Consider the following 26,831-nt stretch of genomic DNA (forward strand, 5'->3'; position numbering starts at 1 on the left):
CCAATGGGCTGAGTCCAATCAGCAGCGGCTCCTCCGCGGCGCGGCGGCCGGAAGCGCGGGGCGGGCGGGAGTGGGGCCCATGGCGGACACCGAGGAGGGTCCCGACGATGATTTCTACGAGCGGTTCGCGGACGAGCTGGAGGTGCTGGCCGAGCTGGGAGGTGGGTGCTGCTGCGGCGCCGTGTCCGGTACCGCAGACGGTGGCGGAAGGAGGGAGGGCGCGGGCAGGAGCCGGGCTTTGCGCGGCGGGCAGCGGAGCCGCCTGTGCCCGCCCTACCGCGCGTCCCCTCCGGTGATCGGTACCACCGTGTAACATTTTGCAGATGATCCATCACCACTCGCTGGCCCCAAACTCTCCCAATTCCGGGGCAGGAGGCACCCACCGGATGAACCCGACGTCCCCCCCGGGGGCAGCGACCCCGAGGGCACCAACCCCAGGAAGAGGGACCGGGGCTGTGTCCCCCCCGGCTCCCCATCGCCACCCACAGCCCACAGTAGGTTTGGTCAAAGCCAGGTGAGCGGCCCCGGTGGGTCCCCGGGTGCTGCTGACCCCTCTCCCCACCCACCCGGTGCTGCTGGAGGAGCAGCAGGTACCAACCTTCAATCAACGGTGCTTCTCCTCGTCCTCCTGCCCTCCGCTTCTTGTTCTTGTCTTCCCTTCCTTCAGCCCCAAAACTGAAGCGGCAGCGCCTGGAAGCTGTTAAGAAGCTCAGCTTTGGTGCAGATGATGAGTTGGCTCCTGACATCCTCCAGGATGCTGGTGCAGAGGCACCTTCTGCTCTCCACACTACCAGGTTGGCCACCTTGAACCCTACTTTTAGCAGAGGCGAGGGAAAAGCCCTCGAACCTGACCAAAGGTGGGGTTCGAGGGCTTTTTCACTCGCCCCTGCTAAAGGAATTTGATGCTCTCCAGCTCAGACCACCTGGAGATGAGCGGCATGGTCCCACTACAGACAACACCACCCTCCAAGAAGCGAGTCCTCAAGCGGCCACCCATCCTGGAGGACTATGTCAACGTGACGTCCACTGAGGGCACCAGGGTCTTCATGGTGCTGAAGGATGATCCTTCCAGGACAGGGGTGGAGGTAAGGAGGGATCTGAATGCTGGGCTTGCTTCTCGGTGACCTCCATCCAGTTCGGGAGGGGATATTTGTGCTGAGCATCATTGATGTGTGTCTTCTGGTCCTCGCAGCTCTCCAGTTGCCTGGGCTGGAATGCACGCAGACCACTCCACTTGCTGGGGGTGCCTTTCTCCTACCTGAAGGAACAAGTGAATGAAGAGGTATCGCATCTTATGCCCACCTTCCCATCTTCCCCTGCCACCCCTGGATAGACACAGCCTTGGCTCCCAAATCCCTGCTCCACCCAGCTGTGGGTTAACGGGGTGTCTCTGATTCCCTTCTTGCGCTCTTTGTGCTCAAGCGTCGAAGACACGTTCTGCAGGCGTCGCAGCAGCTGACAGAGATAATTAACAGGTGAGATGTTGGGATGAAATCCTATTCCTATCCCTGCCACGCTGTCAAGATGCTCCAGTGGGGGTCCAGGTTTTGGGAACTGGTAGGCAGAGGAGCCTCTTTGCTCTCAGCATCCCCAGCTGGGGAAGTCTGGCTGTAATTCCCAGCTCTGTTCTGACTCTCCCTGGAGGTGTTTAAAAGGATATTATGAAAAAATCCTTCACAAAAAGGGCTGTCAGGCATTAGAATGTGTCGCCCAGGGCAGTGTTGGAGTCACCGTTCCTGGAGGTGTTTAAAAGGTGTTTAGAGGCTCGTAGGGACATGGGTTAGTGCTGGACCTATGTAATGGTTGGACTTGAAGATCCTGAGGGTCTCTTCCAACTGAAATGATTCTATGATTCTGTGACTCCCTGGGTAGTTTGGGCCAAGTTAATTCTTTCTTGCAGTTGTCTCGAGAGCGAGACCAGCACCGAGAGCCCGCAGCCCAGCGGGGACGTGGAGCCAGCAGATGAGGAGGAGTCTGGGCTGCATTGTCTCTGGGTGGACAAGTTCACTCCCCAGCGCTACATGGAGCTGCTCAGTGATGATGTGAGGTGCTGGGATAGGTGGGGGCTTGGGGTTCGGGTGGCTTTACCATTTTTATAACGCTTCATGTGGTGGGATCACAAAGGTGCTGCCTTTGGTTGTGAAGCTTTCAGCACAAAAAAAGATTGGGTGGACCTTAGATAAGAATTGCTGTCTATTTTGGTTTTTCTGGAATATTGTAAGTATTCTAGGGAATTGGAAATTATGGAGGAGGCTGAGAAGTGCTGGGTTGAGCCAAGACAGATGGACAGTGGGGGTGGGTCTGCTCTGGGCAGATATGCTCTGCGTTGCCTCCCTGCTCCTTCCTCTGCAGACCATGCTGGATTTAAGCCATGGAGAGGCCCTTCTCTGTCCTTGGCTGGATCCTTCCGAGGTTTGATGTGGTTTCCTTGCTTTCCTGCCCACCATGCAGTACACAAACCGCTGCCTTCTCAAGTGGCTGAAGCTCTGGGACACAGTGGTGTTCGGGAAGGAGAATGCTGTGAAGAAGAGCAAGCCCAGCACTGAAGCTCGTCCTCCGTTCAACCAGCCCAAGGAGCAGCAGAATAAGTGGAAAACGAAGGTTCAGCTCACTGAGGAGATTCTGGAGGCTGAGCTGGACCAGCACAAGAGACCCAAATACAAGGTGAGCAGGACAGGGGGCTGCTGGGGGGGTCTCCTCTCCTGTCCCACTCATCCTGCCACCGAGGTGAGGAGCAGGGTCTTCCCTTTCTCTTCCAGGACAGGTCTAGGAGAAATTGGATTCCTTGTTGCCTTTTGGCAAATAGGAGGTTTTCTCATTGCCTGTTCTATTTTAGCTTGAGTAATGTGATAACAATGGGAGGGGAACAGACTTCCTCCAGCCAAATTAATTGGCCAGTTGAGGAAAGATGTACCCTTTTTAGAAGATGTTGATCTTGGCTTTATCTGTTAGGGGCAGATACGACATACTTTTGAGCCAGAGTTTCTGCATGCAGAAAAGAACAATGATGCTCAAAACCTAAAGGGAGCAGACATAACACACCCAGGCCAGCTTACCAGCTTCAGCCTGCCCAGTGAGAGGATATAAAAAAGTGGAAACAAATATAAATGTTAACAGCATTGATTCTCAGGAATGTAATTCGGGATGGGATTTTGTTCTGCCTTTTCTATCTATTGCTCTGCAAACTTAAACATACACACAAGAGATGCTGCCAGGATGAGTTTCTGTTATAGTCTACTTCCTCCAGTGACTTTCCCTTCTCCCTGTGTGTCTGCAAACCAGTGCATCAGCTCCCAGGCCCAGTTTGCAGGCTGTAGATGCTCATCTCCTTGCACAGCAGCCTTGGTGGGTGCTGGAGGCAGTGCTGCCCCACTGACCCCCCCTCCCTGCCTCAGGTAGCCTTGCTCTGTGGCCCGCCTGGCTTGGGAAAGACCACGCTGGCCCACGTCATCGCGAAGCATGCGGGATACAACGCTGTGGAGATGAACGCCAGGTGAGTCTGTACTGGCTGCACAGCCCAGGAGCTGCCGGGGGTGATGCTGTGATGGAGGTGATGCTGTGATGGAGGTGATGCTGTGATGGAGATGATGCTGTGATGGAGGTGATATTGCAATGAAGGTGATGCCACAGCAGCCTGTCACTGATTTGTCTTGCAGTGATGACCGCAGTCCTGAGGTCTTCAAAACTCGCATTGAAGCTGCTACCCAGATGAAGTCTGTGCTGGGTGCCAACGAGAAGCCCAACTGCCTGATCATTGATGAGATAGACGGTGCACCCACAGTAAGCCCAGCATAGACCTGGCCACCTTTTGCAGTAACCACTTAATTCATAGAATTATAGAATAGTTTGGGTTGGCAGGGACCTTCCCAGCTCACCCAGTGCCACCCCTGCCATGAGCAGGGACATCTTCACCAGCTCAGGTTGCTCAGAGCCCCGTCCAGCCTGGCCTGGGATGTCTCCAGGGATGGTTCATCCACCACCTCTCTGGCCAACCTGGGCCAGGCTCTCACCACCCTCAGCATAAAAAATTTCTTCCTCGTGTCTGGTCTGAATCTCCCTCCTTTAGTTTAAAACCATCACCTTGTCCTGTCGTAACAGGCCGTGCTGATTATTGCCCTCTTGGCAGCTCATCCCCTTTACGAGTGGGTTCTTGCCACTGAACAGCAAGAATACATCCCTTCTGTCCTTGAGTTTGTATTTTTTTCCCCAAGGCATCTATCAACGTGCTGCTCAACATCATCAACCAGAAGGATGCAGAGGGCGAGGCAGCGGCCGGCGTGGGCCGGAGGAGACGGCGCGAGGGTGGGCTGCTGCTCCGGCCCATCATCTGCATCTGCAACGACCAGTGAGTGTCACCCGCGGGACTGGGGAGAGCTGGAGAGCTGAGAAGTACTTTATGAAAAGTAAAACTACAACATGCTCAGCTTTCCTCAACCCCTCCAGGTTTTGTATCTGGGGTGACTTGTAGCTAGGTGTAGGTGTATGGTTGCATTTGTGCATGCCCAGCCGTGCAGCGGTGTCCGTGCAGCTGACAAATAATCCATCTCTCTCAGAACAGAGCATTAATAGCTGGATATTTTCCTCTGCTAGGGTCACTCAGAGACCCCTGTGCTTCCCTTTGCCAGGTACGTCCCTGCCCTGCGGCCGCTGCGGCAGCAATCCTTCCTGCTCACCTTCCCCCGGACGGCCCCGTCGCGGCTGGTCCAGCGGCTCTGCGAGGTGCGGCACAGCCCAGGGCTCCTCTGTCCCTCCCCGGGCAGGGAACCCCCCTCCTGACCCCCTCTCCCGCAGATCGCCCTGCGGCAGGGCATGCGGGCGGACACGGGCGCGCTGCTGGCCCTGTGCGAGAAGACGGAGAATGACATTCGCTCCTGCATCAACACCCTGCAGGTATGGGGGTCGCTGGAGGGTTCTGGGGGACACAGACTTGGAATCACAGAATTATTTTGGTTGGAAAAGACCCTCAAGGGCTTTCTTGTCCTGAGAGGCCCAAAGCTCACCCCAGGATTCAAGATTTGGCCTCCCAGCACAGGGAAATGATCACCAACAGACTTGCTCTAGCTCAGATGGGGATGGAGGAAAAAAACTGTGTCCCAGGCAGATCCACCCTGTTCCCTGTGTTATTTTTAACCTCAGTTCGCCTACGACATGAGGAAGAGCAAGGTGTCTGTGTCTTTCCCAGCACCAACAGGCTGTGGGGGGCATCCCCTTCCTCTCTCCATGGCCGTGTCTCCCCAGCCTCTCCTGTTGCAGTTCCTGCACGGCCGGGGCCAGAAGGAGCTGAATGTGCAGATGGTGCAGACCATGAAGATCGGCTTGAAGGACCAAAACAAGGGGCTCTTCTCCATCTGGCAAGAGATCTTCCAGCTCCCAAGGGTCCAAAGGTAAAGGGGGGCGATTTATAAGGTCTGCTGTCTGCTTGGGGCACGCTGATTTGTGGTATTCCAAGACCTACAGTGGAAAAACCTGAAGGATCCTGGAGAGTTGCAGCAGACCTGGCTTTGTCACCAGTTTGCGTGTCCAGATGCTCTTTGGCTGCTTTCTTTACTGCCCAATAATTTGGCGTTGTTATTGTTTTCAGCCCAGTTTGCAAGGGTCCAAATATTCCTTGCTGGTCCATATAGGGCTGAGGGCACTCTGAGCTCTTCCTTCCCTTTGGGCTCCCCCCAGGCACAGGATTGGGATGGACCCCGCTTTGCCAACCCAGCTACTGGTGGGCGATGAGGACCTGGCACACCTTGGGGGGACAGCTGGCTTCAACGTGTCCTCCCAGCGCTTCCACCATGTCCTGCACCTCGCCACGTCCTCGGGGGAGCACGAGAAGTTGGCCCAGGTAGATCAGATGGTTTAGGGAGTAAGAGCCGGGCTGTGCCAGCCAGAGCAAGGATGGCTCCTGATCTGGGGGTCCATGGCTGATGGGTGGTGCCTGGGGAGGTCCCTCCCTGCAGTTGGATTGTGCTAATTTGGGATGGAGTGTTGGGGTGTTGTAGTGGGATGCTACAATGGGTAACGTGATCTGTGTGAAGATGCCCCTGCTTGTGGCAGGGGGTTGGACTAGTTGAGCCTTAAATGTTCCTTCCAACCCAAACTATTTGATCATTCTATGACCATCTGCATGACCTCGAGCCTTCTCTAATCCTGTGTTCGCTTCCAGGGTCTGTACGAGAATTTCCTGAACATGAAGCAGCGGGACTCCAGTCTCGGCTCAGTCTGTTTGGCGCTGGAGTGGTTGGGCTTCTCCGACCTGCTGGGCCAGGCTGTCCTGCACCGGCAGAGCTTCCAGCTGCTGCGATACCTGCCCTTCCTGCCCGTGGCTTTTCACCTGCTCTTTGCAGCCACCAGCGTCCCCCGGCTGGCTTATCCCAGCAGCCAGCACGAGGTGAGCACTTCGAATCCTGGGGTCAGTTTTGGGCCTCTCATGCCAAGAAAGCTCTTGAGGTGCTGGAGCAAGCTGAGAGAAGAGAACGGAGCTGAGGAAGGGGCTGGAGCACAAGTGTGATGGGAGCGGCTGAGCGACCTGGGGGGTTCAGCTGGAGAACAGGAGCTGAGGGGAGACCTTCTGATCTCTGAACTGCCTGGAAGGAGCTTGGAGCCAGGGGGGTCGGGCTCTGCTCCCCAGGAACAAGCGCCAGGAGCAGAGGAAACGGCCTCAAGTTGCGCCAGGGGAGGTTGAGGTTGGATCTTGGGAACAATTTCTTCCCCAAAGGGCTGTGGGGCATTGGAACAGGCTGCCCAGGGCAGTGCTGGAGTCACCATCCCTGGAGGCGTTGAACATACACGGAGAAGAGGTTCTCAGGGACATGGGGCAGTGCCACAGGTGGGGTAACATTTGGACTGAATGATCTTGAGGGTCTTTTTCAACCAAAATGATTCTATGATTTTATGATCCTAAGTACGGGGGAGGGCATGGTGGCTGCGTGTCTCCAGCTCTGTCCCCTACGGGGATGTCTGTGGTTGCAGCCGTGGCTGAGCTGTCCCTGCACTCCCCACTCAGGCCCTGGCCAAGCTGAACCACATGCAGAACCTCGTCATGTCCATGATGCTGGGGATAACGCCCAGTGCCCGCAGCCGCACGGGGCAGCAGTCCTTCATCCTGGAGGTGCTGTGTCTGCTCCTGGACATCATCGCCCCGAAGCTCCGACCGGTGAGTCCCCACTGGCCCCCTCTCCCTGTCCCAGACCTCTGTCCCAAATTTGGGATCTGTTTGATGTACACCTGGAGCAGAGGCTGGGTGAAAGCTGGTGATACAGTGCTGAGATACCCAAGTGCTGGGGCTGGGAGACGGTGTCCTACACCTTCCAGATACCTGCACCAGGGGTGGCCTTGGCCTGAGCGTGGGTTTGGGGACTGTCACTGTCTCCTTGCAGCACCTCACCTGCACACACAGTTGTGTTGGTTGCATTTACCCTTTGGGCTATCAGAAAGGTCTGTCCCTGCTCTGTGATGTACCTGTGTCCCTGATACACAAGGAGGGGAGACTCAGGCCAGACACAAGGAAGAAATGGTTGCCCCTGAGGGTGGTGAGAGCCTGGCCCAGGTTGGCCAGGGAGGTGGTGGATGAACCGTCCCTGGAGACATCCCAGGCCAGGCTGGACGGGGCTCTGAGCAACCTGAGCTGGTGAAGATGTCCCTGCTCATGGCAGGGGTGGCACTGGGGGAGCTTTGAAGGTCCCTGCCAACCCAAACCAGTCTGTGATTCTGTGATAGGAAACTAAACTTGGTCTGAACCTTGCTGATGTTAACTGTCCTTTCTCAGATAGAGCCAAACCTCCCACTTCAGGTTATTTTTATGTTTCAAAGTCATTCTGGGTCAGTGATGCTGGGCCTGGCTCTCCTCCCCAGGTGAACACGCAGCTCTACAGCCTGAAGGAGAAGCAGCAGCTGGCGGAGCTCATCAGCACCATGCTGGCCTACAACCTCACCTACCGCCAGGAGCGCCTGCCCGAGGGCCACTACGGCTACAAGCTGGACCCGTAAGTCCCAAGGGCGGGGAGAAGGTGTTGGGCTCCAAAGAAACAGCAGAGAGTTCAGAGAGGAGTTTGAGCCCAAAGACATCGTGGGTTTGAGTTGGTTTCCTGCAGCCAGAGGTTTCTCGAATCCTGGGCTCGGTTTTGGGTCCCTCATGCCAAGAAGCCCTTGAGGTGCTGGAGCGAGTTGAGAGAAGGGAACGGAGCTGGGGAAGGGGCTGGAGAACAAGTGTGATGGGAGCGGCTGAGGGACCTGGGGGGTTCCTGAAAGGAACAGGGTGCCCAGAGCAGTGGTGGAGTCACCATCCCTTGAGAGGTTGAACAGACATGGAGATGACGTTCTCAGGGAGGTGGGGGATTGGCTGGACTTAATGATCTTGAGCATCTTTTCAAACCAAAATGATTCTATGATTCCATGGGAGTGGCTCTGCAGGGATTTTCTGTTTTTTTTCTGTAATTTTTTAAAAAGAGGAGCCCAGGAACCCAAAGCAGGGCTGGTTTTGCTTTAATGGGATTAAAGGAAAAGCAGCAGCTGCCTTTGGCTCTCACCGGAGCTGGCAGAGGAGGGACTGAAGCTGCTGAGCAGAGCAGGTCCACCCGGGCACATTGCACACAGGAGCTCACTGTAGCCACAGTTAATTTGTATATTAATAGCCAGCCCTTGCTAGAGTTAAGTCTCGCTTTAAGTGTATACACTGTGCTTTGAGTATATACAGAGCTGTAAACACTCCCAAGGCTTCGATGAAGTAATACAGACCCAACCACAGCTAGGAGGAAGGCTAATGTCTTCCTGGTGCAAAGTTAATTACAAAAATTAGCCTCTGTTAAATTGAGCAGCTGTATCTAATTACAGTGAAGCACTTTATGTTTGGGTTTTTTTTTCCATGGAAAGGCCTGCAGGGGCTGCAAGAACCGTCCTCTCTTGCCCTCCCCATGCCAGGCTGTGCCACCAAAATGTGGCTGTAGGGAAACCATGAGACACCAGGAGCCATGTGGCACAAGCAGACCCATTGCTTTGTTTTGCTTTGCTTGTTTGGCAAAGTCTGAGCTGGTTTACAGGCCATGCAGGTGATGACTGGGACGGCGCGGGTGTCACGTACTGGTGCCACCTGCAAGTCACATCCCAGCATCTCTCTGACAAGCAGAGTTGTCGTTGACAACAAAACTCATGTTTTCTCTGTAAAACTTTTTAAATCATAGATTCAGGAAAGACATTGAAGTGCTGGAGTGGGTCCAGAGAAGAGCAACACAACTGGTGAAGGGACTTGAACATAAGACCTATGAGGAGAGGCTGAGGGAGCTGGGGTTGTTTAGTCTGGAGAAGAGGAGGCTTAGAGGTGACCTCATCACTCTCTATAACTACCTGAAGGGAAGTTATAGCCAGGTGGGGATTGGTCTCTTCTCCCAGGCAGTTAGCAACAGGACAAGGAGGCATGGGCTTAAACTCTACCAGGGGAAATTTAGGCTGGATATTAGAAAGCAATTCTTTACAGAGAGTGGTCAGGCATTGGAATGGCTGCCCAGGGAGGTAGTGGACTCGCCGTCCCTGGAGGTTTTTAAACTGAGATTGGACATGGCACTTAGTGCCATGATCTAGTAAACGGACTAGAGTTGGACCAAGGGTTGGACTCGATGATCTCTGAGGTCTTTTCCAACCCAGTCGATTCTGTGATTCTGTGATTTCTGAATGACTGCAAAGCTCTCTGGTAGTCTGTTTTGTTGCCTTTATTTTAAGGGGAATAATATTGAATGTGCATAAAGTGTGAAATATTTACAGCTGGTGGAGGAACCGGCCCAGCAGGCCGCTCGGTGCTGGGGCTGCCCCTGGGCTGTTGCGGTGCTGGAAAAGGCTTTGTTCCAGACCTGGTGCACCAGCCTTGTTAGCAATAAGACTTCTCTGACTAGCCAGAATTACTGCTTATGGCCATATCTTAATTAAACAGCTCCCTGTGCACACCTCAGTGTTCACATGAAGGTTCATGGTGCCACTTGTGCCCACGCTGGGATATGACCACGGCTTCTTCAGGGCAATCGGTTTGGCACAGACCTGCCTGCGGTTTCTTCTTCTTGCATTAAAACCGAGATGAAAAAAGCATGTTAATCCCTCCTGAGTTCCCATTCAGCTGAGATGCCCTGCAGCTATGGCTCTGCTGTGCCGGGCATAACGGAGAGAGCAGTGATGGGGAAACTGAGGCACAGGGGCCAGGATCACACTGGTGGGGACGGGGCTTGGAGTCTGGCAGGTCTCTCTGTGCGAGGCTGCGGTTTGCAGAATGCTTTTTTATTTTCAATACTGATGGTTTTTTTGCCTGTTTCCGCCACGGTGCAGGAACGTGGAGGCCGTGTGCCGGTTCCCGGACCTGCCGGCTCGCCGGCAGCTGAGCTACCAGGCCAAGCAGCTCATCGCCAGGGAGATCGAGCTGGAGAAGATGAGGAGGACGGAGGCTTTGCTGCAGGCGCGAAACCTGGGCCAGGTAGGGACGGCTGTGGGTTCGGGGGGGATGGTGGGTCTGTTGATGGGGATAAAGTTCTTAGGGCTGGGGTGGGGACTCGGTGGCTTTTGCTCTGCAAATGGAAATCCAGGATTAAACCCCCGCCCCAGGCGCAGCGTCTGGCTGCACATCTGCCTGTGGGCAGCACAGCTGCGCCGGGTCATCAGCCTGAAGGCTCATGTTTGTGCAGGAATTCGGGAAGGAAATGCTCACTGTAAATTAAAGCTTTAAACTCTCTAACGAGGGTTGCGATGAGAAGGGAATTTTAGTTCATCTGGCTGTGATTTGTTCATGTCCGTGAGGGAGCCGAGCTCCTCTCCTGCCTGCACATTCCCTCGTTGCTTCTCTTACATATTCCCAAAGGCCCTGGCAGGAGCAGAATCACTCTGCCCGCCACAAACCCTGCGTGGAGCAGCAGGCAGAAGGCAGGAGAAGGTAGAAATGGGTGGAAAAAGCTGAGAAGTGGCTCAGGTGTAGCTGCTGCCTGCCCTGCCCTGGTGCCGCGGGGATAATTAAACCCCGAGAGCCTCTTTTTAGAGCATCTTGGGGGAATGTATGGGGTAAAGAGATGCTGTAAGAACATCTCCGGAGGCTCCTTGTTTACACAGTGCAGACTGTGAAGGCCCAGGGAAAGGCCTGCAAACACGCACGTGCCTGAAGCGCCACCGGGGCTGATCCCGTGTGCTGCTGTGAGACAGAAAAGGATAAAAACAATGCTTAATGTGTTGTTTGGATATTGTAATCAAAGCTTGCAGCAACTAAGGGGGATGCCCAAACCTCAGAGCCCTGTTTCAGATCTCTCCTCCCCACAGGAGCCTGGGAATGGCCTCGGCGAGGCGGGGGACCCAGCTGATGGGGGGGCTGAGCCCCCCAACCACCAGCAGTGGCTGGAGCACATCGTCCGCAGGGCGGCTGCGGGGGAGGACAAGGTGAGGGGGCTGAGATTTACACCCCATTTCCTACCAGTGTGTGCTAGCGACTGGCTGGCTCCATTGGTATTTATTTATTTTTTAGTATGTTTTCCTTTATTAGAATAGTTCAACACCACACGTCCCATAAATGCATCACTGGGTTTAAAGATGGGGATGAATTGGATCCAAGCTGGGCGGGGAGGGGTGCAATTATGTGCCCTGCAAAGCTTTCAGGGCTGGGAGAGGGAAAGAGAGGGGGATGTTTGGGCTCAAAAAGCTGAATTTTGGCTCAGTGGAAGAGCTGCTTGTGTGCTGGGGAGGGTTTGCACACAAGAGGGGTCCTGGGCCACGTTCCCCTCTCTGCAGGCTCAGCTTTGAGACCTCAGCTGTCTGTAAAACCTGCTTTAGCACCACAAGCCTTACATTTTGTATTCCCCACTCTATTTTGAATGCAGATTGCATTTTTTTTTTTTCCTGAGGCCGCTGGCCCTTTCTGCAGGATTTGCATCCAGCTCCAGCACCGGGGGTTTGGAGGAAGGAGCTGGAGCAGCCCTGAGCGAGACCCCAGCGAGTGGACCCTTAGACCCCGCTTTAGACCCTGCCTAGGCCCGTCACAAGTGTCTAGCTTTGCATGGAGAGACACCGGGGTGGCTTTTGGCTGTTTGTGAATGGGAGCTGTGCTCACCTCCTGCTTTTTTGTTGGTTTATTTTTGCAGCCCGAGACTGACTTTTTTGGGCGGCCGATTCAGCGGGTGGCTGCAGCTCCGGGTAGGTGGCAGAGGGATATGGGGACCATGGGTGCTGCTTTAGGGGGGTCCCTGGACCTCACATGGATGCCCAAACTGGGGTTCTGTCTCCAAATGCTGAATGGGGGGGGGGGGGGAATCAGTGGCGTGGGGATGTTTGAGGGAACTGCTCCATAAATTTTGGCAGCATCCAAAGGGCCAGAAAATACCCATAGCTGGGGAGCACTGATGTGGGTACCGCATGTGTTTGCTGATCTGGGCTTCAGGGGCATCAGCCCTTGCAAACCTCCCTGCACAGGGTGTAACGTCACAGCTTCAGAGTTTTTGACATCAGTTTTCCCCCCACAGCCCCTCAGGCCTCCAAGGAAGAGTCGATCGAGAGCCAGATGGGAAAGGCGGTGGGCAGGAGCGACGTCTGGTTCCGCTTTAACGAAGGGGTTTCCAATGCCGTCAGGAGGAATATCTACATCCGGGACCTGCTCTAGCGGGGCAGCGATGGACCCCTGGACATTCTATAGGTGGAACTGAAGGGATAAAGCTGACTTGACTTTCTAACCCATGGATGGGGTGTGTGTGTGCATGATCCCCAGTTGTTTTTTTGGTATACATTTATTTTGTTAATAAAAAAATAAAATATATATATATAAAATAATCATGAAGTATTGTTGTGTTTATTTCATTTATAATCCCTTGTTTGCCGTATTTTACCCTTTTTTTTCCCCTGCAAAATTGTATTCTACAATATACAAAAGGCTATTTAAAATCACTGAAAATGTTTTATAAAAGTTTTCTTCCTTTGCAAGTTCAAACGTGCCAGCTTGATGTCCATAGTATAGGGCTGAGACTGGACCCTTTGCTGCTCCTGTCCCCCCACCCTGCCCACCCCCATGTTTTCCCCATTGCCCCTCTATATAGAAAAGAAACACTTCTAAAAATAATAAGACCAGATGAGGGTAGGGTTTTTGTTCAGGTAGTCATATTCGGAAGCTAGCTAATAAAAAAGTACATTCAGTGATGGGGAGCGAGAGCAGCAGGAGGTGCCGCGGGGGGGTCGGTCCCTCAGAGGATGGTGCATTTTCCTTTCTCCACCCAGGGGTTGTTTTTCATCAGCTCGGGGTTGAGGAAGGGATCCTCGGGGATGCCGTCCTCGATCCACTTCACGAACCTGCGGAGACGGAGCCAAGGGTGGGCGCAGCCCCCACCTGCACCCCCAGTGCTTTGCGAACGAGTCCCCCGGCTCTGGGGGCGGCATGCAGGAGCTGCGCCCATTTTCAGCTGGGGGAGTTAAGCACAAGAAAAATTCTAATAAAAGCTTTTTGTCCCCATATCTGTGGCTTTCAGCATGGGGACAGACTTTGTGTTGGGTTTTAAAACTTATTCACTAAAGCTGCTCTTTTTCTATTTCCGTCCCTTTTAAGAGATGAGAGGGCAATGGGCTGCGTAAACTGGGGAGACTTGTCCCAAGCAACGAGGTACAAACCAGGGAGGGGAGACAAAAACCTTTCTGTAACTGTTTTCCAGGTTTATAAGTCTTTAAGCTCAGTGGGAGCTTAAAACCTTAAACCCCAGTGCCGGGGGTTGGAGGACTTGAACAATAAAGTGACTTAAAAAAAAAAAAAAAAAAATCTCTAAACCTGACTTATTTTGAGAGCTCCCAGGTGATCTGGAGAGGGACAGGGGTGGAGAAGAGCCGGACTCTGCTCCTAGCTGGGCAAAGCCATGTGCTGCTACTGGGCTGGACTGGGGGTACTGGGAGGGGAGGGCGGGCAGCACTCACTCGGGGATGGTCTTGGACGACATCTCCCGCTTGTAGGCCAGCTGGTACTTGAGGCTTTCCACCTCCTTCTTCCACTGCGGGAGGTCCCACTCGTCCATGGCTCAGCCTGGGGCTCTGCGGGGCTGAAAATGAGAACTTTGGTGCCATGCCCCCCCCAACAGCTCTGCACCCCCACAAAGAAGGTCCCCCAGGGTGGGGACAGCGTGTCACCATGTGCCGGGGGAGATTTCCAACCCAAACCCGCAGTTCTGGGAGCCTTTGGGGTTGATTTCACAATGCAAAGGCTGCACTTACCTGGGGGTGTGGGGCAGGTGCCCTGTGCCGCCCTTTTGTAGCCGCACCTGGGGCACATGCAAAACCCAAGGGCTGGGCCAGATTTGACTGAATTTGGGTGTTGCTGTTGCTTGGGGTGGAGAGCGGTAAACAGTAACCCGAGGCTATTTGGGGAGTGGGGGGGTGTCTGTCCCTCCTCTGCCCAGGCACAGCCCCAAGCAGGGCCAGCAGCAATTTCTGGCCATCCACATGGGCATTTTCTCCCTCCACCCCACACCAGTGGCCCTGGGTACCAGCTAACAGTTGGGATGTGAATGATGGGGAAACTGAGGCACAGCAACCGATGGGACACAAGCTGTGATGATAGTCACATGAAACCCATGAGCACCTGGCTCTATGCAGCACCCCAAGAACTGGTGGCACAAGGGGACCGTCCCCTGCCCATGGCCTGCCGTGACCCCAGACCCTCCAGCACGCAGAGGCAGCATCCAGCAACTTCATTTTGCACCTGGGGGGGGCTGAAATCTGGGGATGACCACGCACCCCATCCTGCAGACCTGACCAAGCTGCAGCCCCCAGTGCCATGGCACAAACCCAACCACACAGCAGCTCAAATCCAGCCGTGCACGGACACAACTTAAATCCAACCACACACCGGCACAGCTCAGCAGCTGCCCCAGCTCCCCCAGCCCGACTTCTCTGCAGAGCATCCCCCCAAAAAACAGCCAGGCAGGGGGAAGACAAGCACCCAGTGCCCAGCAACCCCCACCTGCAGTTTGGCCTCCCCAGGGCTCCTATTCCCCACCGACCAGGAACCAGCATCCCCGCTCCAGCCATCCCAGTAGCATCCCAGCCCCGCGGCCGAGCCCTCCACCGACCTTGGCTGGAGTAGGTGTCAGTGTGGAGCAGGAGCTGCGTCCGTCCCCGAGCCGCCCTGGCCTTCCCTCCTGCGAGCGCTCCCCTCGCTGCCGAAGAGCCCAAATCCTCCGTGTAATCTATTAATGCGCGGCTGGTCCAGCTGCCTCCGCCACGGCAGGAGCCGGATAATGGGAACGTCCTCCCCCCGCTGCTCCTGGGGGATTTGGCTCCGCTGAACGTGAAGCGCCCGGGATGGAAGCAGCATCCTGGTACCCAGCGGCCGAGCTGCCAAAACGGGGTTACCCAGCGTCCTCCACCGCCCTAGGGGACAAAAGGAGAGGGGGTGATGGGGTGGGACACCCCAGGGAGGCCCGTGCTGCTGCCTGCATCCCTGCCTGCATCCCCTCCCAGCTGCTGTGCCTGGATTATCTGTTTCTTCCCACTTCCCCGGGCTGGGGGCAGGGAGATGCAGGGATGCTTCTGAGACGGGGCTGTTAAAAGAAATAAATAATAATAAAAAAAATCAATGCACAAAGTGAGCAGTTGGAGACTAAACATATGGTGGGTGATGGGGCAGGGTCAGCACAAGGGGAAAAGTGCAACAGTGTTAAAAAATAATAATGTGCAACTTGCAGGGAGGGACAAAAGCCCGGTAGGAGTTAACTGATTAAAGCAATATAATTGATGCAAAAGCAAAACCACAAAGAAGTGAAAAAATCCTCCACCAGCCCTCTATCACTCATTAAGAAATTAAAAAAAAACAACTTTAGGTAATTTTGGTGATAGCAGCTTTTCTGCTGAAGCAAAAGGAAAGCAAGGTTTGCACATGGAAAAGCTGCCCTAAGCCTACCTGTGTCTGTATGGGCGGCTGTTTGTCCTCTCTGCAGCACACCTGGGTGGGATTCGGCCAATTATGCAAACACATGCAAATGTCTAATGAACAGATACACTGAGAAAAAAGAGGAGTATGTGTGCGTATAAATACACATACATATTTACACATACAAACATATATATCATATATGTGGAGGTCAATACATTCATATGTGTGTATTTGGAATTTATATTATATTTTTATATTTATATATATTTATATATATATTTATATTTTATATTATATAAAATGTATTATATACTATATAACATACATAAATACATTTTTTATATATATATATATAATAATACACACACTTCTATGAGCAGGAGGGCAATGAGCATGGGGGCCAAGCCAGGCTCCCCCAGCCCCGATCGATGCTGGAAGAGGCTCCCGCAGCCTCACGGAGCCACGGGCCCTTCTAGAGAAACCTGGAGCCTGGGGCTGGGCCAGGAATCAATGGAGCTGTTTGGGGCCAAACCCTGAACCCGTTCATACTTTTTCATCCAAGTGAAATAATATATATTTTTGCTGTAACACCAATGCTGGGCTTTGCTTTGTTGCAAATAGTGGCATGGTGTGGGGCTCCTTTGGGGCTCAGGGCACCCTCTCTATGCTCCAAATACCACCAGCGCTGATGATCAGGGTCAGATTATCCGGCTGTTGACATCAATCGTAATCTCCCCACGCTGCCTCCAAACAATTATGGGAAAGGCTTGGGTTTAATGAGAAAATGACACTGGAGACGGGTTATTGGGTTTCTGTGGATTTTCCACAATCTGATGGCAGCAAGGGCTGAGTGGGGCTGGTGGAGCCATACGGGTGAATTTAGGAGCCACCATCAACACTAGCCCTAAACCTGGGGGGTTCATCGAGCCCATTCCTCCTGCAGGCAACACCTGCCCAGCTGCAGGATCCACTGCTGCAGACAGGAGCCTTGTCCTGGCCAGGCAGCTGACTCCTGGGGGTCTGGGACGGATGGGGACGGGGTGGGTGACACCTCTCAGGACAGCAGATTGCTGGGTCCACATTAACCACCCCCACCGGCTTTGTAGATTAAAGAATTATGAACTCCTGAAGTTTTGCAATATTAATGATTGTAGCCATCTGTTAATCTGGCAGCCAGCAATGAGCCCATTTTTGACTTTGCTTACTCCAGTTATTAAAACTGAGTATTTTTGGTTTGGCAGGCAGCTGGAGGAGTGTGACTGCTTTGTGTCCTGGGGTAGCTGGGGAAGGACTTGCATCCCCCTCCCTGCTGTGGCGGGAGAGGACAGGGATGCTGTGGGAGAAGACAGGGATGCTGGGGGTGACAAACACTGTGCACAACCCAGGGGTGTTGTCAGGGGATGAGGGACAGCACGAGCAAGGAGCCACCAGCTCCCACCACCTTCACCCCAGGGAAGTGCAGGGTCTGTCCTCAGCACCAGCTGCTAATTCTGGCTCTTTGGGATGGTATTTTAGAGAACTCTGGTCTCTGGTGCGTACTCCAAAGGGATAAACTAATTTCAGAGGTTAATTAGTGTCCTTGGTTGAAATGCTGTCAGCACTGTCCCAAGCAGAGGAAGCATAATGCTGGTGCTGGGGCTGCAAACTATTTTTTTGTCCATATAGTTGAGATGATAAAGTTGCCCACAACTCCCATCCTCTCAGCCTCATTGTCCACTTACCCATCGCCAACCCCTTGAGCAGAGATGGAAGAGCCACAGGGGGTTCCTGGCAGCACTAGACTGGGGGAGTTGTTTATTTGTTCTTAAATATTATACTGAGAACTCCCCCCTCTGGCCTGTAAACAATTAGCTGATTAGCAATATATTTCAGAAACCCCGTCCCTAATCAATGGTGACGCACACAGGCAGGCAGCTCCTTGGCCCGCAGGCCCATCACGCCATTAGCTGATGGCATTCCCCTTCCAGACCTCAAGAACATACAGACAATTTCACTACTTTCAGATGAAATTTCATTTTCAATACAGGCACTTCATTGCCAATGTTCTATTTATTGTTTGGCAGGATCGGCTATACACACACTTGCTAAAACAGCAGAGTTCTGTTTGCTAAAATACAATGTTTGGACAAGAAAGCTCTAGGTGCCCATTTTCCCCTCCAAACCATGCATTTCCATTTTTAATGAGCTCTGCTTATCTCAGTTATACCTGGAGCAAAGCAGACAAGATCAGCCTCCAGTTTACCTTTGGAGTTACACTAGTCACAGTCTCTGGGTACCGGGAAGATGCTTTCTCCTGGGGTTGACTGTAATGATGATACTTGTCTCTCCAACCTGTGTCCAAAGTGCAGATCTTCAGAGAAAGTCTTTTTCTCATACATAAAATATTATATCATTATCTACAGTATAACCCTCACCATAAGGGTTGCCATAATTCATTACAATTCAGAAGTGGATAAATAATGAATAGATATGATATTACTTACAGTAAATAAGGAGTTACAAGCCCTTCTTTGTGCTGGTAAATCCAGGGGTAACAAAACACCCCCCTCCCTGGGCCCTCTTGCACAGGGCACCAAACAGGGTGACAATGAGGTCTGTGCCCAGTCCAGGTTCAGTCTGATATCAGTCAGGGCTTGCTTTGGGTTTGCTGTTATTGTTTTGGGCTTTGCTGTTGCTTTTTTACACCCACAAAGTGACAAAGCACAATGTGACACCCTATGGATTATTTTGGGGAGCTAAGGAGCCTTCAGAGCAGCCAACTGCCCAAGCCCTGTATTGCTGGGAGAGCCCCAGAGCATTTCTGATACCGGGGCACAGCAGAGAACGTCAATACAGTACCTACAAAGATCAGTGTTTGCAGCCCCCTTCTCCCTTTTTTGTTCCCCTTCAGCCACAACATGGGTAGCACGAGATAAAGGTACAGCAACTGCTTTATAGAAAAACAACAAAACAAAACCAACACCAGCACACCACAAAAGAACCTCCAAGCCCCCTCAAAACCAAAAAACACACACAAAAAGTCCCTCAAAAATCCCAACCCCAGAATACCCACAAAAAAAACCCCAAAGAGAACCAACGACAGAATTTCTGGAGTTTTACTGAACATTATGTTGATTTAGATGCATGTACACATTAGCAGAATACTTGAATAGCATTGCTTATTTAGAGCAAAAGCCACTGAAAGCCTTAAATGTGCAAAATACAGCTCATCACATATTAGGACTTTTTTCCCCTTACTGCCAAACCAACGCAGACGGTATCGTAGCAGAGCAAAGGGCAGAAACCAGCCCAGAAATATTGCTGTCTTTCTCCCTCCACAGTATAAAAGTTAACTCCTAAAATTACCATTATAATAAGGATTTGAGAAACCCAGAGAACCATCAGCATCAGTCTAAGTCACCTACCACAGAAAACAAAAGCCCCAGTATTGAAAACCTCGAAAACTAGACCTTCATTTTTATTTACAAAGAAAAGAAGCTATTTACTGCATTAAGTCTTCCTGAATCTTGTTTCTTGAAGTGAGCAAGAAAGCCTCATTTCATGTCCTTCCATCTCAAGAGTAGCTTGTTCTTCATAACTACACAGGGTGTTTCAAAAAGATGGACCCAATCTGAGGCCTGCACTTCAACAAAATTGGGTCCATCTCTTTGAAACACCCTGTACGTTATATAAAAGTGTGCAAACCGCGTTTTATTGCACACTGTTGTACACCTGTGGAGACGCAGGTTTCTTTTTAAAATTTATTTCCTCTCTCAGCAGTTATTCTGCTGCAAATATCTCGCCCACAGCGCATCTGTGCAACACAGAAGTAAAGACTTGTGGTGCTTTTCTACTTCATCTGTGTGTCTCTCTCCTCCTTCCTCCCTGGTCAGCATCTCTCTGTAGACCATTTTAAAACAAAACAAACCCAACCCAAAACTTAAACCCACTCCCTCTTTAAACAGCTACTTAATACATGGACCTGCAGGACAGGACATTTCCCAAACACATCTGCTGAAATGCAGCCACTGTTCACCATCTTCACCCAGGATCTCAGTTGTGGGTTTGTCTGAAGTCAGTTTTTAGCTCAATGATTTTGGAGGTGTCAACTGAAGTAAAACACAAGAGACTTCAGGAAGAGATTTCTCAGGTTAAGACAAACTGGAAAATATTCCTGAAGATTTCGCCAAATTACAGTTTTTCAAAAATGCTCATGAACTTCAAGATTTCATGATGAGCTGTGGTGCCAAGGGGCAGGTGCCTTAATCCCTGGGCAGAGGAAAAAAAACTAGTTAGTATACTTGCTAGTATACTTCAGTAATTTTTATAATAATGTCATAATAAATTACATTGACATATGATATATTTGATACATGATATATTGAATGATATATTTAAATATCTAATTGACAAGTAATACAGTTGTCATTGACATGCTTTGCTGTCACATTTTAAACTAGAGATACTCACCGCATTGTGAAAGAAGCTGCAAAGATGCTTTGCCCATGGACACCTGAAAAGCAGATAGAGGTTCTTAGTCCATTTTCTCACAAGGACAGACCGGTCCCCTGTCTCAGCCACTCTGAGTTTCGCATTACTCAAAGCTTTACAAGGCTACTCCAACTATTCACCTAAACTTCCAAATGGAGATAATTTCAGCATCAGATGTACAGTAAAATAATTAAGACAAAGACCATAAGAAACAGGATTTCATCAGATTCACTTTGGTAAGTGCTAGAGCATACACTGTAAAGCCTCACAAAACAAAAAGAGACAATTAATGGAATTGCAAATTTGTAAAATACAACTTAGATCATGCACAACTGAGTGAAATTGGGTATTTTACTCTCAGCTACATGCAGCAAAGGTTTTCACAAAGAAAGTCAACTCACAGGTCTGTAATTTCCACATAAGACAGTCACTAAGAGGCAAACTCTCACCACTCTCTGCTGCCATCAGCTACGTGTGAATTTAAAGTGCCAGCGCAGGCAATTACTCTGCCTTCCGGTACACAACCACAGAGCCAATTAATTAGAAAACTACTGCGTCAATACATTAAAGTCCATCTCTCTAAAGCCTATAATGCTTCACTGTGTAACACAGAAGAGCGAGGATTATACTTATAAACAGTCAGTGGTTTCAAAAGTGACACATCGGTGTTCTGTTATCATTTGTAATCTAAATAAAGCACTTGGACTTGTCCAGAACTGTTTTCCCCACCCACTGAAGCTTTGTGCTGCTGCAGAGCAGGTGGCGTCTCTTCTTTTAAAATGAGGATGAGAGGCAGAAACCTAATGCTGTCCCCAGTTTGCATTACAGTGCCTGTATGCTCCCAAATCTCTGGTTTTTGGTTTGCTATAAAGTCCCAGTTAAGGTTTTTTGGTGGTTGTTGATGTCAGTGATATTTAAATATTAGAACTAGACTGTACCACATGTCATCTTGACAACTGGTCAGGGTTGCCAAGATCAGACAACATGTTTTTTTTATAACATTGGACACCGCGAAGTGAAAAGGCCATTTGGTTTCAACAGGTAACACAGAAAAACCTTTGTGTTGCAACACTGATGGTAGTTCTCTCTTCATTAACAGTCTTAACTCACAATTAATTCTTGTTTTTTATTCTCCCCTGTTATTAGCAATGGTAAAGATACTGAACATCGTGGTTGTGGTAGATTTGAAATTATTCTCTTCGGCTGTGAAGTAGGTTCACACTTACATATGCAGGTTCTCTGTAATAATACTCAGAGTGAAGAGGCCAATGGATTGCATCTTCTGGTGCCTGCACGTCAGGAACAGGCAAAGGAATTCACCCACGTACTGGGGACCAAGGTTTTGCCACCTACGCAACAGAAAACAGAACACATATTCAGAGACAACTTTCCTATTCATTCCTAGCATTAGAGCTTAGGATTATAGCTCTGCTGAATGTTACTGCTGCAGGTCTGCTCTTACGTTTCCATAAACGGACCTCAGGGAGCAAGTGTTTACTCACAGTTTTAGCATTGTTGCTTTCTGACGATTTAGATCTCTCAAAATCAGGCTGACAGTGCCATGGAGAACATGTTCTTCATAGGAAAGATGGTCCAATAACAGCCTCAGAGCCCAAAAGTTATTCTAGGAAGAGATAAAATAAGAGCAGTGATTTAACCTAATTGCCAGTCATTTCTTAGGAAAATCAGAGTAAATTAAAGGTCAGCAAAGCTAAAGGGGATGAAAACCAAGTTAAATGTGTCTAAAAAATCTCTACACAGATCCTAAATTTAATTTGGTTTAATCTCTTAAAACAGAAATCAATATCTAGGACTCACCCCAAAAGCCAGGGCTATCTCTAAGAAGGAATTCAAGTATGGAAGGTCACAAAAAAGCATCTGTTGTATTGCTTGTACTGCAAGAATAAGACAAGCCTCATGGTGCAACTACAGGAAGAGATATCAAGAAAAAGAGACATATTTAAGACACTTTCCCACTACTTGTATATCATACCCAGTCAAATCAGCACCAAGTTACTACATCCCAGTCAAACAGGTTGGAAGTCAGACACGACATCCAAAGAATCTCATGAAGACCAAAATAAAGGGGAATAAAATATGTACTTTTATTTAAATGGCATATTTCTCCTGGTAATCTCAAAATCCTCCCAGAAACATGAAGTCTCACACCCTCACAGAAGCAGAATTAAGTGAAAAATAAATAGCTTCTTGCCCAGTAGTCGCTTATTTGTAGAGTACGCTAAATGTAATTTCCTCAAAATAAGTAAAAAAGAATAAAATACATTTCAAGCCATCTTTAAACATGTTCCACTACATTTGAAACCACCGTTCAAAACAAGTTGAGAAATTCTGGGCTATTTTGAGACAAAGCCAGTGCCAAGTCTTAAAGGACAGTCTGCAGTTTGAATGCAACACAAGATCAGCCCAGGAGAAGTTAAAAGAGGATCAGTTATTGCCAACCCTCCCACTTTATAAACTTGGACAGTGCTGAAATAAGGCTTGTCCTAGGTTGAAGATTGCATCAGACCAGAAGCACCCTCAGATTTTTCTTAACTTCTGACAGCACGGGCTACAGCAGATAAGAACAGCCTCTGCCAATTCCCCCCCCAAATCTTCAGACTTCCTCTTAAAAGCTTTTGAAAATAATCCAAGTGTTTTCAATACTGCTGTATCTTCAAGCACAGTAAAACAAAGGGTAAGTTTCCTTATCACCGTGTGCACACTTACATGAGGAGAGAAAATAGTAGGTGGTAAAGAAACATTAATTTTTGCCTTCAGCTCCTCCAAAAGGCCGCTGCTGGCAGCAAGCACCCCCTGCAACACAAGTCAGGAGTCACAAGTAAGGGGAAGGGTGTCCAAGATGGCTCTTTAACATGCTTTTACTTCTATTTTTCAGCATTTTCTTTTACAGATGAAGTTGACTGTTCAACATCATACTCAAGGATTAAGTTGAGGTGCTACCAAAACCACATCACATAACCTCTTAATTTTCACCTCCTGTGCTTAGCAGACCAGTTATTTCTGTTCTTGTGAAGAAAATACCCAGATACTGATTCTTTAGGACTATCTGAACACATTTTTCTTAAACTGCTTTCCTATTCGCTTTGTCATCTGATCCACCTCAACATTAAAAGATACAGAATCAGCATTAGGCATTGAGCTGCAAGCAGAATTAATCTGCTTACTGTTGTATTTAAGACTCCTGAATCACAACATCCTGCAGAGTGCAAACACCACAGGAGTATTTGACGAGGCACTGTCAAGTTAACATTAGAAGAAGGAACCAATGCCCACATCAAATGAAATCTTGTCTAAACCCAAGACATCAGATTCTCCTGTTTCACAGCATGTTTCCCTTACCCTTTGGAAGTCCAGTGGCGGTTCTTTCAGGGATAGAGGATGTAGGTGCCCACTTTTTTCCAGCAAACTGCTACTGCCCAAGATCATGATGAGGGAACTCCAGCATTTGGGCTGAAACACAGCAGAACATTCGTAAACAAAGTCAAATCTGTTGTCAGAGCTGTGAAATATTCAGACAGAAAAGGGTTCGATAGTAAATTCTTACATTGGAGAAATAACTAGACTAGATGGGTAATATATACAAACACTTGATGGGCCACAGAAACAGAGTTTTAAACCAGACTCACATTCCTGTACAGTGACACGTTGCTGTAAAGGAGCTTGAGTGCCTGCTTAATTAGAACACCGTCTTTCAAAGGAGATCCTGCAAGAAATAAAAATCCAAAACATATCTTGTATTCCCTGAAAACTATAGAGTGTGAACACAAGCAAAATATTAACTTAGTAACAGATATGCTTCAGCAGAAGCCTAACAAAAAAAGATGAGTGTGTACAGCAATTTTACAATATTTTTTTTGTAGGTTGTGAATGGAAAAACCAACATCAACTGTAAAACGCTATTCTGGAAAGCTACAAAGAACTGAATGCAATTTAGACTAAGTCATCACAGGACAAAATCCTCATTATGTGCATCACACCACAATACAGTGTGACACACTCTCAGTATCTCATACCTCCAAGAATTCTACTAGCAGCTGAATATCTCCCATATAAATCTTTCATTTCAGAATACACCTTGACAAGTAGCAAACAGATAGGTGACCACAGTTATCAGCGGCTGAAATAACAACATGAGGTAATAAACAAATCATTAAACCCTTACCATAACGCTCAGCCACACACTGCCATCGGCAAGGCTGTGATGTAACAGAGCTTTGCATTTCCTTTCAGTAAGTATTTTGTGTGAAGTGTACTAAACAAATCCATGCTCAAATACAAAAACATTCTTCCTGCCTAAAATTATGGACCGTGCTTTAGTCTGGACAATTTATAGTTGGGTTCAGAGTCCCTCAGAATATGATGAGATTTAATGCTAAGGTAAAAGTTGTAGCTAATTAAGGTTCTAAACATATGTAAGCAAGAAATCAGACTTGCCAACTGTAATCCAGGGCCCAGCATCCAGCATATCCTTTCCAGCGGGGACACTGCCTGTTCGGAACATCTTCAGGTAGAGCTCAAACTGGAACGGCGCCACCCGGCAGGCGGGACAGCAGGCCAGGCTGCCCACCGGGAACAACAGCGAGTGTGCGGCTGCGAGGAGGTCTCCGCTTTTACACAAGTAGAATGGGATTTTATCTTGAAGGTCTACTAGCCTGGAAAGAAAGAATAAATTAATATCTGATTCTCATTAACATGAAAGTTTTACAGTATGTATGTATAGATGTGATTATGCTTGACCGCTAATAAGGCCCAGTAAAGCTGAAGTTGGTTGCAATGCTGTAGTACCTTTGCTTGGCAAACAGCTCCCAAAATCCTACTCCTTTTCATTCCACCAGTTTATTACACATTCAAGAAACAGATTTGGACATAATCCTAAGGCAAACAAACAACTAAAAAAAATTTAAAAAGCCATTTACCCTTTGGTATCATTGCACTTGACAGCTCTCAGGTAGCGAACAACTTCTTTATAGCTGAGGAGAAAAGAAAGGGAGGGTAAGCAGAAGAGGAAGGATTGCAAAGCTATATACAGCTCAATCAAATATTTACTACCATTAACAAAGCAAATCAGCAGATCTTCCCACAACAGCACAGAAATACAACTGGCAGAAAGAGACAGTTGGAAATAAGTTCCAAGAAGTTATCCATGGATTATCTCTGTTCTCTGGTAAAATAAAACAAGAGGTTTCCTTTACATTTACATTCCTTTACACATGGACTGTCTTCTTTTGAATACAGACTTGCAAAGACCAGAACACACTTTTTTGCTGTCTTGCAACTAGTCAGCCTTTGATGAACAGAATTTGTTTTAAACATCAACATCTAAAACCTACTGGGGTTATGGAAACAAAGGAATTATCCATTTCAACATTCTTTTCTGGTCCTGAAGTGTTCAAAGTGCTTGATGCTGCTTTGAAAAACTTCAACAAGCCACTGGCCTTGTTGGAAAGTGACGGGCACAAACAGCTTCAAATGTGTCTTTGTTTTGTAGGTTTCCCCATTATACAAGACTCCTGCAGATTTTCAGAAAACAGTACACTGCAAAATGTAAAACTTGAGTTCGTAAAATGAAAAATGCAAAACCAAACTGATCTTACTTCTCTTTGTCTACCAATTTCTTCACTCGAGCCTCTATAACGGGGAATGCTTCCCACAGACGCATTTTTCTTCCTTTCTGTGTTCTCTGACCAGTGATGTTCTGGCCTTTTAAAACTGTTGTCAGTAACATATCATCCCATGGCACAACATTCAAGCTGGAAGTACAAAAATAAGGTCATATTGAAGTGTGCTTTGCTGGTACTCTACACTTTATTTCCTTTAAGTATCATGAAGATCTACCAATAAAACATCTTGAGGTTTACAACTGACTTCTAAAGGGGGGAAAAAAAAAATATATAAATATATATAAATATATATATATATGGACAACTTAGCCCATAGCATCAAACAGCTTCTGTAAGGACAGGAGAAATACAAAGCAGCCAATACTGAAATCTTCCTATAAAACACTCACACGTAACACTATGAGTGAAAAATACCACTCTATATAGCTGTTTTCAAATCAGGCAACTGTATAAACAAATATTCTGTAAACAAAACCTGAAGAACATACCTATTTGAGAAGCCAAAACAGTGACATGGAAGCGAGATGGACTGAAAGAAATTAACAAACTTTTCATACAAATTTTTTGGAAAGTCACACAACACCAGCATCCTCTGAAGTTGTGTTGTGATCCTGTGTTTTGAAAAGAAGAAAGATCTCTTAAAATCAATGAATTACTAGTACATCATTGCATACTTTTTAATCCTACAGAAAACTATTCTATGGAAATCTGGGGTTTTTTTGGTTACATGTCAGACAATTTGGATCTATACTTAAATTCATGCTTTGAGATTTGTAGTGAATAATGGTATTACTCTTTTATTTTTAAACTCTGGTAAAAACAAGCTCCTGTGATCTTCAGTTTGACAACAAAGGTCCCCAGTGAGCAGATGT

The 26,831-nt window shown here is 48.9% G+C and overlaps 3 protein-coding genes across 12 annotated transcripts in view; 1 reads left to right on the forward strand and 2 right to left on the reverse strand.

The window, feature by feature from the left end:
• Window positions 1–4: 4 nt before the first annotated feature.
• Window positions 5–12,768, forward strand: CHTF18 (chromosome transmission fidelity factor 18). 2 transcript variants are annotated; one of them, XM_065031260.1, is made up of 22 exons: window positions 5–161; window positions 324–494; window positions 668–794; window positions 896–1,085; window positions 1,193–1,282; window positions 1,423–1,475; window positions 1,901–2,042; window positions 2,452–2,664; window positions 3,396–3,493; window positions 3,657–3,780; window positions 4,212–4,345; window positions 4,626–4,719; window positions 4,792–4,890; window positions 5,254–5,384; window positions 5,671–5,833; window positions 6,155–6,379; window positions 6,995–7,144; window positions 7,843–7,973; window positions 10,297–10,441; window positions 11,272–11,388; window positions 12,087–12,138; window positions 12,465–12,768. In XM_065031260.1, exons 1-22 carry the CDS (start codon window positions 80–82, stop codon window positions 12,599–12,601), a joined length of 2,868 nt encoding a protein of 955 aa, XP_064887332.1. In that variant the 5' UTR covers window positions 5–79; the 3' UTR covers window positions 12,602–12,768. The 2 variants fall into 2 exon arrangements, with proteins under 2 accessions (XP_064887332.1, XP_064887333.1); XM_065031261.1 differs by having other exon boundaries at window positions 914–1,085.
• On the reverse strand, window positions 12,761–18,735 carry GNG13 (G protein subunit gamma 13). The gene is made up of 5 exons (XM_021290386.2): window positions 18,054–18,735; window positions 15,875–15,973; window positions 15,045–15,345; window positions 13,894–14,015; window positions 12,761–13,281 (listed from the first exon to the last, which is right to left on the reverse strand). Exons 4-5 carry the CDS (start codon window positions 13,989–13,991, stop codon window positions 13,176–13,178), a joined length of 204 nt encoding a protein of 67 aa, XP_021146061.1. The 5' UTR covers window positions 13,992–14,015; window positions 15,045–15,345; window positions 15,875–15,973; window positions 18,054–18,735; the 3' UTR covers window positions 12,761–13,175.
• Window positions 18,736–18,924: 189 nt separating this feature from the next.
• The window catches only part of LOC102093801 (uncharacterized), a 47,910-nt gene continuing 40,003 nt past the window's right edge, over window positions 18,925–26,831 (reverse strand). For all 9 annotated transcript variants that reach the window (XM_065031270.1, XM_065031266.1, XM_065031268.1 and 6 more), the window contains 12 exons: window positions 26,448–26,570; window positions 25,933–26,088; window positions 25,255–25,308; window positions 24,773–24,990; window positions 23,965–24,041; window positions 23,678–23,788; window positions 23,045–23,131; window positions 22,136–22,243; window positions 21,820–21,941; window positions 21,544–21,666; window positions 20,297–20,339; window positions 18,925–20,095 (listed from right to left, as the gene is read on the reverse strand). In XM_065031270.1, the coding sequence (XP_064887342.1) occupies window positions 20,018–20,095; window positions 20,297–20,339; window positions 21,544–21,666; window positions 21,820–21,941; window positions 22,136–22,243; window positions 23,045–23,131; window positions 23,678–23,788; window positions 23,965–24,041; window positions 24,773–24,990; window positions 25,255–25,308; window positions 25,933–26,088; window positions 26,448–26,570 (1,300 nt within the window). In that variant the 3' untranslated portion in view covers window positions 18,925–20,017. The remainder of the gene's footprint in view (window positions 20,096–20,296; window positions 20,340–21,543; window positions 21,667–21,819; window positions 21,942–22,135; window positions 22,244–23,044; window positions 23,132–23,677; window positions 23,789–23,964; window positions 24,042–24,772; window positions 24,991–25,254; window positions 25,309–25,932; window positions 26,089–26,447; window positions 26,571–26,831) is intronic.

Source organism: Columba livia, chromosome 15, assembly GCF_036013475.1.
Source record: "Columba livia isolate bColLiv1 breed racing homer chromosome 15, bColLiv1.pat.W.v2, whole genome shotgun sequence".
NCBI lineage: Eukaryota > Metazoa > Chordata > Aves > Columbiformes > Columbidae > Columba > Columba livia.

Excerpts from the sequence above, each read along its gene's own strand:
- CHTF18 (XM_065031260.1), top strand. The coding sequence starts at position 80 with ATGGCGGACACCGAGGAGGGTCCCGACGATGATTTCTACGAGCGGTTC. Across the intron at positions 4,720-4,791 it reads TGGTCCAGCGGCTCTGCGAG|ATCGCCCTGCGGCAGGGCAT; the intron begins GTGCGGCACAGC and ends CCTCTCCCGCAG. Across the intron at positions 5,834-6,154 it reads AGCACGAGAAGTTGGCCCAG|GGTCTGTACGAGAATTTCCT; the intron begins GTAGATCAGATG and ends GTTCGCTTCCAG.
- GNG13 (XM_021290386.2), bottom strand. The coding sequence starts at position 13,991 with ATGGACGAGTGGGACCTCCCGCAGTGGAAGAAGGAGGTGGAAAGCCTC. Across the intron at positions 13,282-13,893 it reads TCGTCCAAGACCATCCCCGA|GTTCGTGAAGTGGATCGAGG; the intron begins GTGAGTGCTGCC and ends CCGTCTCCGCAG.